The 19,202-nt window shown below is 32.2% G+C and overlaps 1 protein-coding gene across 5 annotated transcripts in view; it reads left to right on the forward strand.

Annotated features, from left to right (window-relative positions):
* LOC126858426 (protein FAM13A) overlaps window positions 1-17,021 on the forward strand; it is a 47,849-nt gene extending 30,828 nt beyond the window's left edge. For all 5 annotated transcript variants that reach the window (XM_050608741.1, XM_050608743.1, XM_050608740.1 and 2 more), the window contains 7 exons: window positions 9,728-9,898; window positions 10,368-10,509; window positions 10,817-11,050; window positions 11,417-11,626; window positions 11,862-12,512; window positions 12,603-12,850; window positions 13,119-17,021. In XM_050608741.1, coding sequence (XP_050464698.1) covers window positions 9,728-9,898; window positions 10,368-10,509; window positions 10,817-11,050; window positions 11,417-11,626; window positions 11,862-12,512; window positions 12,603-12,850; window positions 13,119-13,332 — 1,870 coding nt within the window. In that variant the 3' untranslated portion in view covers window positions 13,333-17,021. The remainder of the gene's footprint in view (window positions 1-9,727; window positions 9,899-10,367; window positions 10,510-10,816; window positions 11,051-11,416; window positions 11,627-11,861; window positions 12,513-12,602; window positions 12,851-13,118) is intronic.
* Window positions 17,022-19,202: the final 2,181 nt, after the last annotated feature.

Consider the following 19,202-nt stretch of genomic DNA (forward strand, 5'->3'; position numbering starts at 1 on the left):
ATAAGACGGTGCATCTTTGTCTGTCGGTTATTTTGTTTCATCTCAGGCAGAAGTCCAAGAATGACGAAACGTTTCCTAACGGATTTCACCGAATTTTAACAACCTGATACCCGAACGGTCAGAAGAAACATCCGGTTGGAAAATACTGGTTTCGATAGCCGAGACATGCGTCTGGCAACGAAAATAGTGCGGTCGCTTTTCCGACTCGATAGAGGTTGCAAGATCGATCGCACAAATCAGGCATGAATTTATGTGTATTACAATTTCGATGCCGTGTTACTGCAGCTATAGTAATAGAAGAATAGTATATTTATTTGTCACACAAGCGGTTAATAAATTGCTAACATAAATTTGTACAGAAAAATTTTTTACACTTTTACATTTTTAATTACCACTAATATATTATTGCAATATTATATAAAAGAGAGAGAGAGAGAGAGAGATTAAATAGAGTATATAGAGTTTATTTTTTAAATTTTGACGCAAATCACTCGACATTGTTTTTCTCGAAAATCTAAAGCTATTGGATTTGAAGAAAATCAATGATATCAATCGCAAATTTCCGCGCATAAATGGGGCATAAATCGATTACGTTAACCATTTTATAACGCATGCCTAAATGCTCGGAAATTTTGATCATAATTTTTTATCGCGCCGATATAATTATATTGTAGCGGAAATTTTCCACTCACTTTGATTATGATTCGGAGCCATTTAGAAAGATATTGGAGAACAACGGGAAGAGATCACAAAAACTGAAGTATTTCTACTATTATAAATACTTAAAACTGAAGTATTTTAGATTTGCTTGTCCCATTTTTTTTTTATGTCAATTAACTTATTGCACGGTTCAAAATATTCAATCACGCAATCAAAATACAGATTTCTCTTCGATTTGTTTGGATATAACTTTTCAAAGAAATGCTTGCAAAAATAATTCGTTTTATACGCGTAGGCGACGACGTGTCTTTTGAAATTTTGCTGCAAAAAAAAATATACATATTTTTTTTTTATCGGGACTTCCTTTTTATTACTGCAAATTTGCGGTTTAGGACAAGCAAAGCTCCATAAATTGTAATTTAATTATGAATGCAGAGCTCGTTCACATTCAATCGTCGTTGTAGATTTTACGACGTACACTCGCGGTGCTAAATGTACGCCGACGACGACCGAAAATAGAGCCGTTGACGTCAAGGATACCGAATGTGCGCGCGATCGCGAAACATACATACATAATGATCGCATTCGGGCATGACGAGCACTACTGCGGCTACGAATTATGCGCACGCCGTGTACATGTCGCATAAATGTGCTAAAATGAACACTGCATCGTTAAGATGAATCGTCTTTACGGAAACTCTTGCGACATTTCGATCATGATTTAATCTTGTACGTCTTTGAGAAGTAACAGAAAATAATAAATTAATAATAGTTTGGTAATAATATTTGTTATCGTTATGGGGAAAACAAAGTCGGCAAGTTAATAAATGAAATAAAATAATTCAATGTGAATCTTCCTCCACACAAAGTCTTTGATGCATTTAAAAATAAAGCCACTAAAAATTCCTAAAGACATTGCCAACTTTTATTGCATAGTAAACATTTGGTTGTGTAATTATTTTGTCGTAAAGTGATAATTATACACAATCGAATATATAGATTACCTATTCACATACTCGCAGATGATTGACACAAACGAGCTCATTCTTCTTTTGAACTGCCAGAACTCGCTGCGAAGAGCTTGCAATTGCATCGCGCTCTTTTCTTCGTCGTGTGTTTATTCAAATGACATAATTTTGCAACATAATTTCATAGAAGGAAATAATCCGGTTATTTCCAACATTTTATTTATTTTTCATCCCTCTCTAATAATACAAATATTGCCGTATAATAGCGCTGTATTCGAATTAAGAATTCTTGATTGATTGACTGCGGATAAATAATGGCTGGCGCATTGTTAGAAATGATTGATTGACATGTAGCTCGACTTCTTTTGTGCATCACGGATATCCTAATTTCTGTATGTCAAAAATATATCTCTTTTTAGTTAAACGATTCCATTTTAAGTAGAACTTAGATAATATATTAAGAAGAATTATATATAAATATCTTTTATCATGCAGAAACGTAAAGACATATTCGACATATTTTACAGGAAAATAACTTAATTGCATATTTAATATTTTAATGAATTTTGTTTATGCACTGAAGTTATATTAATGCAACGTCAATAATATAATTTATTTATAAAATTGGTTTTATAATTTCATTTTGTAATTTTTTGATCATGCCAATATAAAAGGTTAATAATTTTATTTTTGAATTTTTTTTTTAATAAGAATATTCGATTTTAGGAAAATTAAAAAAAAAATGCATCCATATCGATATCCAAATTTCGAGCTTCTCGTGTAGCTGGCGTCAGCATTGAAAGTGGTGCATTCTCGAGACTTGTTTTCTTTCGGTTATAAAGCTTATGGCAACCGGGAACGAGCTTCGAAAACCGGTTTCGAGACATTTGTGTTTCTCTCAATGCATACACACATCGCACATGTGTAGGAAACTCGGCCTGTCAACCGGTCATAAAAACAAGAAGGACATCGGTTTCCTTCTCGATTTTATAATCCATTATCAAAATTCATTACGATTGCATCTCACGAACGAAAAAATCTCGTGCACGATTCTTCGACGTAATTTTCGAAAAGAGCGCCGTATTTTTCGCGTAATTTCTATCAGATTTATCAGTTTTTTTTTTTAATTAGCTCGATTTCAAAATTGTTATTGATAAACCGATTATTATAATCAACGCGACAGGCAACTTTTTATATTCTTTCTTATACTTTACAAGTATAAAAAATACGCAATGTGTATTACGCAGTATGAAGGCTGATTTGATTTTCATTTGTGTAGGCAATCTTTTATTTCCGGAGCTGATTGCCGCAATTAATCTAAAATTGGTTCCGAATTCATCTCTGCGATTAAGTGTTGTAACATTCGCGTATATGGAACGTTTTGTCACGTGCACGCACAGAGCGACGGCGCGCACGAGCGCGGGTGGATATAGATGAGGATCCGAGCGGCGAAGTCGCACAGTCAGTTCTTCGCCAGCATCGCGTATACATTATACGAGTGAGAAAGAGAGAGACACCGGCGGCGTGTCCGTGAACGTGAAAGCTAAACGCGAAAATCGTCCTTGACGGGTACGCTCTCCTCTTCTCCCTTCGAGATAAGGAACAGGCGCAGTCTCAAAAACGTAAACGTTGTGCGATGTAAGAATCACTTGCGTGACGTGATGACGTTCCTGATCTGTTTCTAATTAACGCTCCTTGTGATTTGAAGATCGTTAATTAAGGAACAAAGCTCTTATCCGCGGTTACAAACGCTTCCGAGAACGTTAACTCTCGGTTGACCGAATTTCCTCTGTCCGGCTCTGTTGTAGGTAAGATTGTAGTTTGGATAATTGGATCTAATGCAGCTTCAATCTATTGTTAATTACCGAGTTTGATAAATTGATAGCACATCGTGAATAAAAATTAAAAATGACGCAAATTAATACATATTCGAGCGTATAAACATTTTCATACGAATAATATACCTTAGGATTTAAAATTCGTTCTAATTTATTTGTATAATTTTTTAATCGAAATCGAAGTCGCCGATCCTAAAATTGCAACTTTCGAGACATTCTGTATATTTTGGAGAAACGTTCTCCGGGCGATTTTTCCAAGGATTTCGAGTTTATTTTGATAATGAGATTTCCGCATAAAATTTTTCTAATTTACTTGTTATCATTTTAATGATTTAAAAAACAAACATTAATTTATCTTTGGACCTTATAAAAGAAAGTAGTTTTCAGCATAACATTTATAACATTCGCGGCTGTAACATTCATATAGTCGATATTATTGCAATATCGTTGATGATGGACAATTTGCATTATACAGTCGATTCCATTTTGCACAAATGAGTAATTTTTCATGATTATTATTTAAAAAATATTGAAAAAAAAAAATAGAAATCTAAAGCTAAAGCTACCTTGTATTACATAATATTTATGCTCGTATGAAAATAAAATATTCCTATACTTGTATATATAATGTATAAATTTTCCAATCCTATTAATCTTGACAGAGTTCCTTTGAGAAAAAAAAACTTATTTCGACCTTGTTATCATGCTTACATTAAAACTTCAATTAAATTCTGTGTCATTATACCATCGACGCTTCAATTTAGTCATCTATTCGAAAGTTAGAATCAATTGACGAGTTAGTGCTAGGCAAATCATTCTGTATCGACCACTGCAGACGTCATCGGCGGAATTTCAATGACTAAATAATCGCGTAACGATATCGACCCGCGTGTAAAGACGGTGCTATCTATGTTACTATGCAATTTCTGATAGACTATCGACAAGCGGAAAAGGCACAACAGGCGCTATTCTCGATTATAAGAGAGTGCGTTCCTTGAAGGGAAAGCGCTGAAGTAAAGATAGAAGCGTTAACTCGTCAATCAAGGCGCACATCATTCGTCCTTCTTCCTCATCGTACAAACTCACGATCGGATTATCATCCTCATCATCATCATCATCATCGCTCGTGTATGCGTCTCTGTTTGTTCGGTCTGTCTCCTCACCTGTGTATAGTCCCACGTGCGGCCGAACATAAATGTTTCATCGAATCGCCGGGAGACAGACTCGTCTTCCCTCCGTCGATCGATATGCTCCGTTGTTGGAAAAGAAAGTTGCTCGCGATTACATGAGCGTGACACGCGACAGAGGGGGGGGGCATCCGCGTACTCGTGAGCTGCACATTTTGCATAATTTTGCGATAACAATGATGGCTCGTCGCGATCCGCTTCGGTTTACTCTACTCTCTCTCGCGGATCGAGAATGATATCACGAGGTAATCGGAAGCAAAGTGAACCGAGGATTGAAATCAATTCAATTTTGATGTTTAATTTCCATTTCTTCTTTAATATTATGAAAAGAAGTTACGTTTATTGCGAGCTTTTATCGTTGGAAATGAAACATGATAAATTGAAATTACTTCAGCTGGAAATGCTGAATATAAAGTGACTTTCTGAGACTCTGTCGCGAATTCCTCTATGGAAAAGTAACGAATTATACAAAATCTGTCGTCGAATCATTGAATGTCATTCATTTCCATTACGATAAAAGAAGAATTACGAAATGGAAAGACATCAATTTTATGCTACATTAAAGCAGAGGTAAGAAAATTGACTTTACAATACTTTACGAATGCTATAGTTTTAAGTCATAACATTCCTTGCATTTATAAAGTAACTTTAACTAATTCTAGGATACGTATCAATAATTTGCAATAAATTTACCGCCCATATTAAATGAACGGTATAATAGTATTTTATGGTAGGTCAAATATAAATTGCAGAAACTTTTAATAGCGTTTTCAAAGGATGGCTCATTTCGTAACATGTAATAATAACAAAAATTTTTAAAAAGTAATTTTACATGTCATTAAAGAAAGTTACTATATTTCGTATCAATAATCAATAATAAAATATCAATAATCTTTAGGCTTTTTGTATGAGAGAGAGAGAAAATGATTTTAACTCTTTTTATTATTTTATGACTTGATCTTATTTTGTCATTTTGTATATGAGAATAGTTTTCATGATATTTTTATCTTTATGCCATAAACATACATTTTATATCGGATTTTAAAATTTTATTTCAATTTTTATTAATTTAAATTGTAAGATAATTAAAATTTTAAAATTGCCTGATTATATTTTTTATTTAGATTGTCAAATACAGGAACAATTAATATTTCTTGTTCGCATTACATGTGTTGAAGTGCAATTGATTGCACGATACATTATCTCATCAAACGGTAGTAAATCCACAATAATTTGTGAAAGAGTCAAGTCTCGTTACGATGCACTAGAACATGCGGAGAGTAGATTTCCACGTCTCTCTTAATCGAAATTTATTAACCATTTATTAACCATGGTGTAAGCATAAGCGTCATGTGGAATTACATTGGATTGGATCGCGCATCGCTTATTATGCACCTTAATGTCGCTCACGCCGGGAAATTCTTATGTAAGGGATAGATGACTGCAAACGCTGACGCGATAAATGACCCATTATTTTTAGAAGCCGTGTTATGAACAAATGTTTAAACAGAATGTGTGTTTGTAATCTTTTTTGATAACATTATAATTTGATGCTTAATATCTTTAATGCAATAATAAATGCAAAAAAAAAATAATTTTTTTTTAAATATATCAAAATGTTATACTAGAAAAAAAATTGTAAATATATCGAAATTTTAATAATTATACAGCAAACTTATATACTGTTTTCATGTTTTTACTTAATTTTTTAATATTTTTTTATAAATAAAAAATTTTTCTATTTTAACACGCATCATCAATCTTAAGATAAAGATTGCGCGAATCTGTGCTCTTTCAACGTAAACAATTTGCATCGAGATTATTTCAGAAAATACACTAGTCCATAGTAAACACTATCACGAGTCTCCGTTCGTGTTAATTGACATTAATCTGCGCGGAACAAAGTTTACAGACACACAAGTCGTTCTAACCGCCCACTAACGAATTAATTGAATTATCTCGCGTGCGAGTCCGTCCAGCAATTTATTAGATCTATGCACATGACAATGCATCATCATCATCGCGAGCGGTACACTCCGCTTTGTCACGTACTTTCGTTTATCTTCTCGTGATTGGAAGAATACCACATGGCGTGATCTACTGATTGATCATCAACACATCCATTTCGAGGAAGAGTAAAGAGTCAAAATTCTGTTTCGTCGCGTGGAAAGATCAAGATACTTAGCAAGATAAAAAAATGTCATTAGGATTTTTTTATGCAGATATCGTCACCGAAAGGAATACGATAATAACTTATAATAAAAATTATTTTTCATATTTTCTAAAGAGAGAGAGAGAGAGAGAGAGCAAGAAAGTAAAAAGATGAAAAAAGAGAGAAAAAAAGAGAAGTCTATATTAATACAATAATTTCTCGAGTGATATCAATTTCTCGATTGTAATGATAAACTGCAAATTTTTTTTATTTATCCACAGGTTATCATTTGTATAAGATTGCTATCGCTTTCTGGTGACATCGTATCTATTTATTTTTGCGTAAATGTTCAAGTTAACGGCAGCGATTGCGAGTACCAACTAAATTAGGTGTGCCTCATTAAAGATAAATTCAATAATTAATGACGCGTTACCATCGAGGACAACGGCGTAATTGGCTCGCTTTGCGTTGATATACCTGCAATTAATTTTTCGTACGGTCCACAGTCACAGAAAATACAATGCAACGATCAATGGCGTAGTAGCATCACGCATCATCGGAATTTTCCAAACGTTTGATAAATCTCACGTACAAGTAACATATATGTACATACGATGAGTTATACATATTTTTAAAGTCTAATGTAAAAACGAAACGCAATTAGACGATTCTCGTCTCGATGTTTCTAATTGAGGAAGTGAAGTCCGGCTGATGCATGTGTGTATGTAGTGTGTTTGATTAAGGTTTTCTATTTCTGTTAGTCATAATGCACACTTCATAATAGATTTTATCTGAACGTCTACGTATTTCTATAAATATCTCTTTGATATTTCTGAGCGTATTAAATAAACGTTGTCTATTGAGAAAACAATTGAAATTGAAGAGAATTGTTGATGTCTCAGAAAATTTATTTATAAAATTTTTCATATAATTATTAAATAGTAATTAATTAAATATTATTGTATTAGAAAACATTTTTTTATGTTATCTGTTACATAATATACTTTGCAACACTTTTTTTATAATGTCATAGATTAATACGAACATTTGTACATATATATGTAAAAGATTCTTATTTTATTAGTAGCATTATTATATTATTTTTTGACAATTGTAGACTTTAATTCGCTTAATAAAATAATTAATTGACATTTTTTTAAATTATTGAATTATTAAAGTGAAGGTAAAAATGGAAAAAATTTTAAGAGAAAATGACGTAAAAAATTATGAAATATATAATTTTTTGTCTCTGTTTCCGTCGAGATTAATATGCGTTTTTATTTTAATCCTTGTCGGAACGACCGACAAGGATTAGAGCATACGCCGTTACATCACGCTTTTATTTCCGCAAGCTTTGTTTTTGCACGAAGAGAAGCGCTATCACGCGGTCTGCTGACTCATGATGAAAGTATTTACGCCTCGTGATTCATTTGCGCCACTACTCGGGTCACGATTCGTGACATAAGATCAAATCAGTCGTCGAGGACAACCTGAATTGGCAGGGCGAAAAAACTTATTATCGTAAAATTAAAATACTATCGTGTAGTAAAAGTTTAACAATTTTACCGATTGCCTTTTATAATGAAAGAAAAAAATGATTGCAAACTGAGGTGAACAAATTTAATTTTGCACGTAAGGGAAAAAATAATCATGTGGCAGGATTACAGTCGCGAGATGTGAATTTAAATTCTGGCTATATCTTCAAGATGATAACGTGATCTTGCTTTACAACGATAATATACTTTCTGAGGGGAAACTTACTTTTTTAAAGCTTTCGATTTTTATAAAGCATGAGGCTTTTTTCTCTGGCAAAAGAATGTCTAAAAATGCAATAAAGCAAGTGTGTATATCTTATGCAGTTTTTTACCACAGAGAAATGTCTATATAAAGTGGAATAAAAATAAATTGCAAAAAGTGAATATGTGTATTTTACATATGTTTCTTACACACAATAATTAATATTAGATGAGATATTTAATTTTAAATATACAATTGATTGGGAAGAAAATAAATATCATAAAGATTTTTAGATCACATGACTTATTCGCTTCATCTAATTGCAACAATTTAATAACTCCCTGTTATATATATTTTAGAGAACGAAATATGACTTTTATCGATTGCATTATGATGTAATAGCATACAGTTAGTCGCGTGCGTCTATTTTCTTATAATGAGAAAATTATTTCTTAAGAAATTACCTTTTGCACACTCGAAACTATACTTAGGTATTGCGATACATTATTATATAGCGATAACATCGCAGGATCCGATATTTTTCCATGCACGCGAATAAACTATTTATGATCTGGTTGAAACCAGTTTATAAATTTCAGAATGATAAAAAACGCGTGATAATGGTTTGTCTCCATTGAAGATTCACACTTGAGTCGTTTCACAGTTACTACGTTCATTCTTATTTGATCAAATGCAAAACAAATGCGCTCACCTCCCACATCATTCTATTTATCATACATGTCTCGCATTATTCTTCTGTGTTTTGTTGATAATTATCTTGTTACGACATATTTTTCGAATTTTGTCGTGCGCACGTCACATTACGACAGATGTGATGAATTACTTCATCCGTTTGACCTTAGCGCATGTATCTTTCAAAGAAAAACAGAAATATTGCCTTCCGCAATATTTTAGCCATGCAGAAAAGTCACGATACGGTACTGATAATGGAGCAAATATGATTTGTTATGTCATTTTAATCATCGCGAGAAATTGCTCGCGAATCTTTTCCGCATTCGCGTTCAATGTCTCGCTCGTAATTCCGAATCCGCGAATTATGCTTTTATGCGACTGAATCACAGTCGTCGATTAAATTTGAAGGTTGACACACGTCAAGACCGTTGTGCTTCGTTTCTACAATTTGACCTAATTTTCTTTTTCTTTTCTGTCTCTGTATGGCTTCAGTAACCGTGAGAATACGGTGAATGGCGTGATAGCTGCCGGCGACTGCAAGATCTGCAAGGATACGAAGGACGAGTCGAAAGATTCCGAGGGTTCGTCTCTGCTTTGCGCGCTGAAACCGCGTAAGCGTAAGGAACGTCGCGAATCCTGTTGCCAGGAACGGAAGCTGATAAGGTACTATTGAATTTTAATAATTAAGCAATAAATTTCGATACAAATTTTGATTTTATCGCAGTATTAATTACATTTCAATAAACCAAGTGTCAAAATTATTATTTATCGATTAAATAAATTGCATGTAAGTATATTTACATGTCATAATTCTGTTATTAGAATATTTTGCAATTTAAATTATTGATTTTATAGAATAAATTGTTATGTATTTATTAAATATTTGCTGCGTATAGCAAAAGATTATCGATAATATGTTTCAAGTTTCACATACTTTTTCTCATTTATTAAATTTGCATTAATGTATAAACAGTAAATATTAAACATAAATTCTTTTGTAATATTCATTGCAAAGATGCAGGAATATTTTTACACGATCTAATTTTATATTATTTTATGGATTATTAGTATTGTATTACGATATATCTATAAAAAAGAATAGTACGTAAAATGCGACGACTATATTTTTCAGAAGCAATAGTGAGGAACGTGTTCTTGACAGTCCCACCGACGTCGCAGATACGATTAGACGTGTGAGTAGCCACGAAGATTTTAACAGCCAGGAACATTTGCACATTTTATCGCAGCTCGGTCAAGACATGGGTCACGGCGTGGTGAGTATAATCACAACAATATTTTAAAGATTATTATCTTTAAAATATTACGAAACGAGATGTCCATTGTTTTTAATTACTGAATAATTTTTTATTTATTATTTATTAACAATCGTCTATAAAAATTTATAAAAACCGCATTAAAAAAATTTGCAGATTTTGTAAAATATTGTTTGTTCGATTTAAGTATTAGAACGAGATATCTTAATTATATGTTGAAAAATAATTGAGTATCTTAAGGGTTAAATTATTAATTAATCGCAAACGAAATGTAAACTCGATTGCTAATCGATTCGTTTGTGCGCAGAGATGCAGCGGATTACCGCTCCACGAGAGAACTAACGTTTCGCCCGTGTCGAAGAAATCATTATCGGTGCCGTCACCATGCGAAGTAGTAGTGGCGACCGAGAAATATGATTGCGACGCCGAAAGATTGAGAAGCAGCGAACGCTTCAGCAGAAGCATTACCCCGAGAGGCAGAAGACAAGCGCGTAGGAGAAGAGTGCACAGAGTCCCGGATACAGATCAGAGTTCCAGCAAGGTAGGCACGGCAATAAAATTTTTTGCTGAAAATGTATTATTAGCTTTACGAGTTATCTATAATATCTATATGCTGAAATATTGATAGTAATTTCAACGATAAAATTAATTCTAACATGAATAAATTGCAGTAAAGTAAATGTTTTAATGTAATAAATATTTTCTAAAAATCCAAAAGCATTCCAAAAGTTGACATAATTAAATTATGATTTATGCTTGTATCGAATTTGCAAATATTGTATAGTATATTCTTAACTGTAACAGAATTTAATAATGTTGTGATAGCATTGCTACTATTTAATGTGTCTCGGATATCATAAATTATATTTTATAAAAAGTAAAGAAATTTTTTTTTATTTTTTGTCAGGAAAACGAAGAGGAATCTGAAAATATGTATATCTCCAATGTGTCACCAAGCCCTAATAGCCAAAATGGCTCGCCAGCTCAAAGTTTCTTGGAGATGTTGAGCAGCGGACCCAGCAGATCACCCTCACCAGCTCGTCCACCCACTGTCGATCACGAGGATGTAAATAATCCCAGTTTGACCAATTGGGGCTTTCAACATTTGGAAGGAAATGTAAGTATTCAAATATTAATTATAAATTACATATAATTATTAATACAGGGTTATCTATATAAACAATTAAATATAATTTTATATTAAAAATAATGTGTATAAAAATATGTACACGGAAAATTAATGATATATATTAATTAAAAAATCAACAATTTATATGATAAATATATATATATATATATGGATCTTTTTATACATATCAATACTATATAAGTGTCTATTGAATTTTCATTAGGAAGAAGCCGCGGATGCTCGAGTGGAAGCCATGCTTTCGCCAAGGAACTCGCTGTTGCTACCCAGAAGATTTTATTCTGAGGAAGAGATACAACCCAACACGCCTAATCCATCAGAAATGGGACTCAAAAACTTGGCGAAGCATATTAACGGCCTGAAAAAGAAGATTAAGAAATACGAAGATGAGTTTGAAGAGAATTTCGGCTATCGGCCGAGTCATTCTGATAAAATGAGTAATCGCGACATCAAGCGGCTTTGCACAGAGCTAAATAAGTTGCGAAAGGAACACAAATTATTGAAGGAAGATCCGATAAGTGCGCTTCTAGCCAATGCTAATAATCGACTGAACACTAATGGCAGTCCGATAAACAACAACAATGGCCACGAGAAATCACGAGTGACGTCGATGGAGGAGATGGTGAAGGAAGCAGAGAAGAAACTCAGCGAGAAACGAATCAAATACAATCGGTCCGATAACATGGAGGAGCTGAACTATGAACAATTACTGGATGAAAAGACGGCAGTGCAAAAGGCGTTACTTCATATCGAGAACACTTTCGGCAGGCCGGTTTCCAAGGAAGACAGAACAGTCGTACGACCACTATACGACCGATACAGGACCTTGAAAAGACTTCTCATCAGAGCAGGCGCGGTAAGAACGATAAATTATTATTAATTAAATATAGCCGAAACTGATCTCAGAGAAAAGTCTTAAGCAATACGTTTCATGCACATGTTACAGAGCAAAAATAAGGACAGCGTGCCGGAATTGGCCACGATTTTGGAACATGAAACGATGGATTTTACATCGTCAAGTCTGCCTGGAAATCCCGCGGAGACTGATAGGAGAGCCAGCGAGCCTGACATGTCTCATCGGGGCATTTTAGATTGTATTGATTCTACGGATCAATTACCAACCGATAGCGATAGTCAACATAGTAGCAGTGAAGGCAGTCGTGGCGCTGGTGAAAGTTTACATGCTCTCCCTCAGTAAGTTCATACTAAAATTTCCAACTATTAAGAAGTGCCCAAATTGCCAACTTTTAAGAATATTATATTTTTTACATTTCACTTTTGTATTATTTCGAATTTTTTATTATTTTTTTCCTTAATTTATTGTGTTTATTTTTGAAGAAGTGTCTAAAAGATTCTTTAAAATTAGAAATTTTTCTTAATCAAAAGGTACTACGGACAAAGCTTACCGATACATATTTATTGGCTTTCTCTTTATCCTGAATGTCTTTTTTCTTTTTTTAAGGGAAGAATTACTAATGCAGCAACAAGCTACTCGAGAGGAAAAGAAGCGGCTTCGCAGAGCGTTAAAAGAGTTAGAAGCACAATTCGAAGCTCGAGCCGGTCGTCGAATGCAACGCGAGGATCGCGGACCACAAGTTACTACCGTGTATGACTCCTACAAGCAAGCAAAGGCGAAACTGAGACTGATTGATGCTCTCATAGCTAAGAAGGCTTGACGCAGTATTTAATTTACAAGAAAAAAGATCTGATTTAAAGCAATGCTGATGAAACCTTTAAGCGGGCTTTAAATGTCTGTAACGAAACACAATTATTGCATCATGAATATAATAAGACTCATTCACGCCGTCTGCAATTTTTGCATCAGGAATTACGATTAAAAGGGCCTGAAAAAGCAGTTCAATCGAACGAATCGTTCTTTGAAAAACGGTGACGTAATGAAACGAGAATTTATTGTCCAGAATCAAAAGATTTTTAAAGCAAAAATGGGATAGTTGGTAACATTTACAAGTGTAAAATTTACTTCGCTTTTGTAAGTTCATGCATATTGATCTGAATTTCTTTTAATTTTGTTATGACACTCGAAAAATAATAATACCGATTATTTTTAATATAACATATCTTATTTACAACACTATTGATTTAATCAACATATGCAATATGTTGAAAATATGCATGAACAGACAAACTAAAGTGCATAGTAGAACGTTTACAGATAAATATATGGTATTGAAATAGCACATTTGAGCTCTTGAAACACTAATGATTCTAGAACATAAAATTATTACAATACATTGCGTAACGATATAATAGCGCAGTGAAATCATCGCAGAAATAATCGCAAATTTTGTTCACTGATTTACTTTATCATTGTATTTAATTATTGATGAGAGGAAATTTTCACTTGATTGTCCTCCATTTATTTATCCTGCATGCAGGATTAGGATAAACTTTCTTATGCTAATGAGAAACTAGATGATTGTTTTGGAATATATTTACAGTTTATAAATTTTTAATTGATTTGTTACAAATATAAAACATACTTATATTTTTTATATATATCTTGTTGCACAAGATCTGTAAACTTTATTTGTATTTAAAGTGTCAAACTTTACAGTGATGAATGCAAGAACAAATAATTTTAGCCCAAGATTAAAAATGGATTTGTCGTTTTAAATCGTCAATGCAAACTTAGAGATCAAGATTTTTCCAACGTGTAAAAGGGAAGACGTGTATCACAACTTGCGAAGAATATATATATCAAGTAACATTTTTATTTCACAGTTAAGTATATAATTTTATATGCTTAATATTTACATTTGTTTGCAGAAACAGAGTTTATTTGATATTATTTCATCATGTTTTTGCTATATATATATATATATATATATATATATATATATATATATATAAATCCATTTGATATAATGAATTATCTCACCAAAATAAAGGATAAATATTGTATCAATAAGACTTATAACAAAAATGATAGAAGAGAGAGTGAATATTCTCATATAATGACTAATGTTTATAGTGAAACTCTATATTTATTTTATCATCTTGAAATAATCGCTAAAGTCTAACGCTGCGAGAGTAAAGAACGAATCTGTGGGGTTACTCGTAATGTAAGTACCTTGTAAGAGATATCACACACATGTTGTAATATTGTAGAGTATTATAAAATGTTACGAATCTTAATAACGTATTAAAAAAAGAAAAGAATATTCACTAAAAGAAGCTCGTTGATTTTTGCGTTTATATTTTTGTACAAGTACGATTTTAAGGCCGTTCGCAATGTATACACAACTGACTAGGAACTACCGCAAAAACGCCTTAAAATTCCACTTGAATCGATTTTTTCACACAGAATCTCGAGGGTGCTAATAAACTAATGGCTTGAATTCTACAGCGTGCTGATAATACAAAAGAAATGCTTTGCGAGTCTCTTACTAAATTGCAATCGCAAACCGAAAGATTTCTTATCATGCCAATGAAATCAAATATCTTGGAAATTTTATTATGTAATCGAGACGCAAAAGCCGCAATGGTTTCAACTCTTTAGGTGGTAACTTTTTTTCTTTTTCTTTTTTCTTTTTTTTTTTAATAGCGGTAACATTTTCAAAACAAGATACAATAATTAATATTTAAATAATTTTTTTAATACCGTGTAATTATTTTATAAAAATTTTAATATAATTGCCTTTCAATAAATTAAGTTTTGCACACTCGTTATGTATTGTTATTTTTACATCGAATTTTTCAATGTCAAACAGTACACTAAAAAGTGGTGAATAGTTCTGTTTCTCGCGTTGATTACGCAAGTAAAATTAATATTTTCGGAAATAACGATATATATCGGCGTTGACAAAGTCAATCGCGAACACGTGAATGCCAAAATGCGTGTTCGTTCTAATTAAAAAAGGGTAAAATAAAAAAATAAAAGAGAAAAAATGAAAAATTTTTTAGACCAAAGCATTTTTTAGTCTGTGATATAATGAGAGATATATTTGCGTTAAGATGGGAAAGTATGTATGTGGAGTATTTGGTTCCATATTTCTTTTTTTTTTCTTTATAAAAATAATTTTTTAAAGGATTGAGGTAAAAGAAACATGATTTTTCCGCCATTTTCTCCGTAGGAAATTATTGAAGTTGATGATCATTTTAGAAGAGCCTACAGCGATGACGATAATTTAAGTAAAGCAGCGTTTTTGTTTTGAAAGAACGGTTGGAGGCAGGATAATTATAGCAAAGAATACAAAAAAGGAAACGGATGTATTATAAACATATTTTAATAATTAAAAAATTATTACAAAAAAGTTACTATTATAATATTAAATAAATGTTAGAATATATTGCTTTGGTAATTGGTCAATTCTTAAAATTAATTAATCTATTATCTGAGACTATTTAATTATTCCTTTTTTGTTCCATGCAGAAATACAAATAGGTGATGCTGAGAACATTTTAATGTCACAATAAGATGCGTTTCTCGCTTTCCTCATAATTATCGTTCTCCAGCCGTACTGCTAAAAGGACTATCGTTCACAAAAGAAAATTAATTTTATATTCGAGATGCCACACAAGGAATGTTTTTTATTTTTTGCGGGTGCATCTATAAGCGCATCCTTTTGTAGTAAGAAAGAGAGAGAAGAAAATTAATTATCGTAAATCTAAGATAACATTTTATATTAACGTTAATTAAGGTACATTTTGTAGCGCATAGTGTCTTTACACATAAGAACAGATTGCGTGATTCTGAGTAGATGCTTTGAAAGAGAGAGAGAGAGAGAGAGAGAGAGAGAGAGAGAAAGAGAGAAGCAGGAATACTTGAGAATAGAGACAGAATACAAGAAAGGAGCAAGAAAATTTTATTTAGCAAAGCTGAAAAGCAGAATCGGATAGATTATGAATCGTTAAATTAGTACTTAAAGAAAAGAGAAGGACGATATATATAAATATTCCACGCGGATCATACATAATCTCCGACGAACATATCTAGAGAGATTAGAATCTTGCGACAAAGAAGTAAAAACAAGAAATCAATAATGTAACGATCGATTTCTCTTGGATATATCGTCGTATATAGCTGCAACTGACAATTACAATCGACCGTGAGAATTGTGTCGACGAAGAATCTAGTAAGTTTCTAATAAGATTCATAAAAAAAGAAATAATCATCTTCAGCGTTTATACACAAGTGTTGATTATGTATGTACATATATACATGTAATATATATATATATATATATATATATATATATATATATATAAATTATATGTATAGAGGTACACACACAGCAAAAAGAGCTGCGCATACATAAATCACATACAATTGTACATGCATACAAATGAATATTACACATTATTATGGGGTAGCACGCAGAATAAAATGGAATATGATCTGCTAGAGATGTTTGTTTATTGTAAAAGATAAAGAAACACCTTAAAAATCGCTCCTTGTGAAATTGCACGAAGAGTAGTCCATAAATATGCATTTTTCATATTACCTAATGGAAGAAGAAATCAATTAATATAATTGTTTTTTTATAGAAATTTTGAACCAGAAAATTCTACTGTATATGCAAATGATTCGATAAAAGTAATAATTTTTATTAAAAATTTAATTTTTTTACCGTAACTCTATGTAGTGTTATAATACAAGTTGCATTTGCTTATGAAAGGTTTGAATTTGCCGTAATAATGCGACCAATTGTATAGAAGAGGGCGGCTCTCGTATTGTATTAAATTTTTGTCGACCGGATATCTGTGTCGGATTCATCGAATGAGATTTTCCAGGTAAAATTGATATGGAGAAAGGATTTTTGTGGTAACCCTTGTCTGATTCGGTCGTAATGCAAACAAGACTATTTTTCTCATGTAACATTTTCATTTGTTGCTTCAAACTCATTACCTGTTTTTATGATGTGTTAATGTACGTGTAAAATGCATTAAGTATTTATATTTCTCACTTCTTTGTAAAGACCGATAATGGCATTGATTTCTTCTTCCTTGATATTAAGTTCCTTTTCCATGGCGGACAATTCTTTTGCTAAAGATTTATCTTTGGACTTTTCCATTTTTGATTGCAATTTCTCATATTTACTATAAATCAAGGATATAATTAAGTAAGTTTGTAAAAAAATTCAGATTTTTAAACTTAATAATATGCCATACTTACGTGTTTATTTCTTCAAATTGATCGTGTAGATTACTTAAAATATCACGTATTTCCTTGACATTGTGTGCGTCAGTAATTGTACGCATTTTGTAATCGCCGATATTAGTCTGCAATATCAATTATATAATATGTTATATAATATGTTTGATATAAACTGCTAAAATGTGATTACCTCTTTATTTGACGATGCTTTTAAAATTTTTTGCTGATTTTTTATATTTTCTAGCGTGTTACTTTTATTTATGACAATAGAAGATTGCTGCTTAATCTTCTTATAATCATAAGAATCAATTTTTTCTTTATTAAATTGTTTAGTGATATTGTTATCTTTTTCAGGAATAATTTTTGCATTGTCAGATATATTTGACGTACGAGCAAAATCCATGTGTTGTAAATCAAATACAGATGATTTTTTATTTTGATTAATATTTGAATTCTCATTGTTGTTAAATGTTCCAGTTAGGTGCGAGCTTATGTTGAAAGCCAATCTTTTCGAATGACTGTTTCTCTGCTCCAGAAGAATCGACATCGATTTCATGCCTCTATTGACTTTTTGAATCAAAAACGGAGACATATCGTTCATAATCGGCTGTTTTGTCTTCATTACGCTCAATACCTGCGGTTTTTTTTCAGGATATCGTTTAACAGTTCATGAATTTGGCTACTTTCATGAATTTCAATGAATTCGATGAACTCACTTGTTGAATATTTAATCCGAGATTATGGCTGGGTGTTACGGAAGTTCCTACTACAAATGGTATATTTCGGAAGTTATATGTATTGAAATACGATTTGTTCGAGCGCTTCAATCTCGACGCCAAAGTCGACATCTCGTAGCTAGGAATAAACATAGGATCGTTACATCTGTTAAAAGCATTACGCTCGTTTTGATGCGTTTTATACTGCGCCGATGAATAGAAATCCTCGGAATGCTTTTCCGATTTATTATATTCTTGAATCTTCTCGGGAGTCGCTCTGTAGAAGAAAAAATTGGCATGATGAAAAAATAAGTTTTATATTTATTAATTGTTAAAAATAATTATGCATATAATATAATAATGATACGATTATTATTATTATTATTATTATTATTATTATTATTATTACGGTTTAAAAAATTACCCCGAATTGCATTGATAACTCGCTGATTGGGAACACTGATTATGCTGCTTATTCTCCTTATTATTAAATTGGCATTCATCGGTAGCATGTTCATCAGGGTATAATGTTTCTTGGATATTTTGATTAGCAGTTTCAGAAAAATGTCTTTTTACACACTTTGTTTGTTTATCAAATTTAGAATGCTTACTAGATATTAAAGAATTGCTACTCTTCATTGTAGTATTATGAAAAATTTCCAGAACGTCGGTGGATTTTTTTGGATTCTTTAGAAGATTAGACTGTTGATGA

The sequence above is a fragment of the Cataglyphis hispanica genome, chromosome 25, assembly GCF_021464435.1.
Source record: "Cataglyphis hispanica isolate Lineage 1 chromosome 25, ULB_Chis1_1.0, whole genome shotgun sequence".
NCBI lineage: Eukaryota > Metazoa > Arthropoda > Insecta > Hymenoptera > Formicidae > Cataglyphis > Cataglyphis hispanica.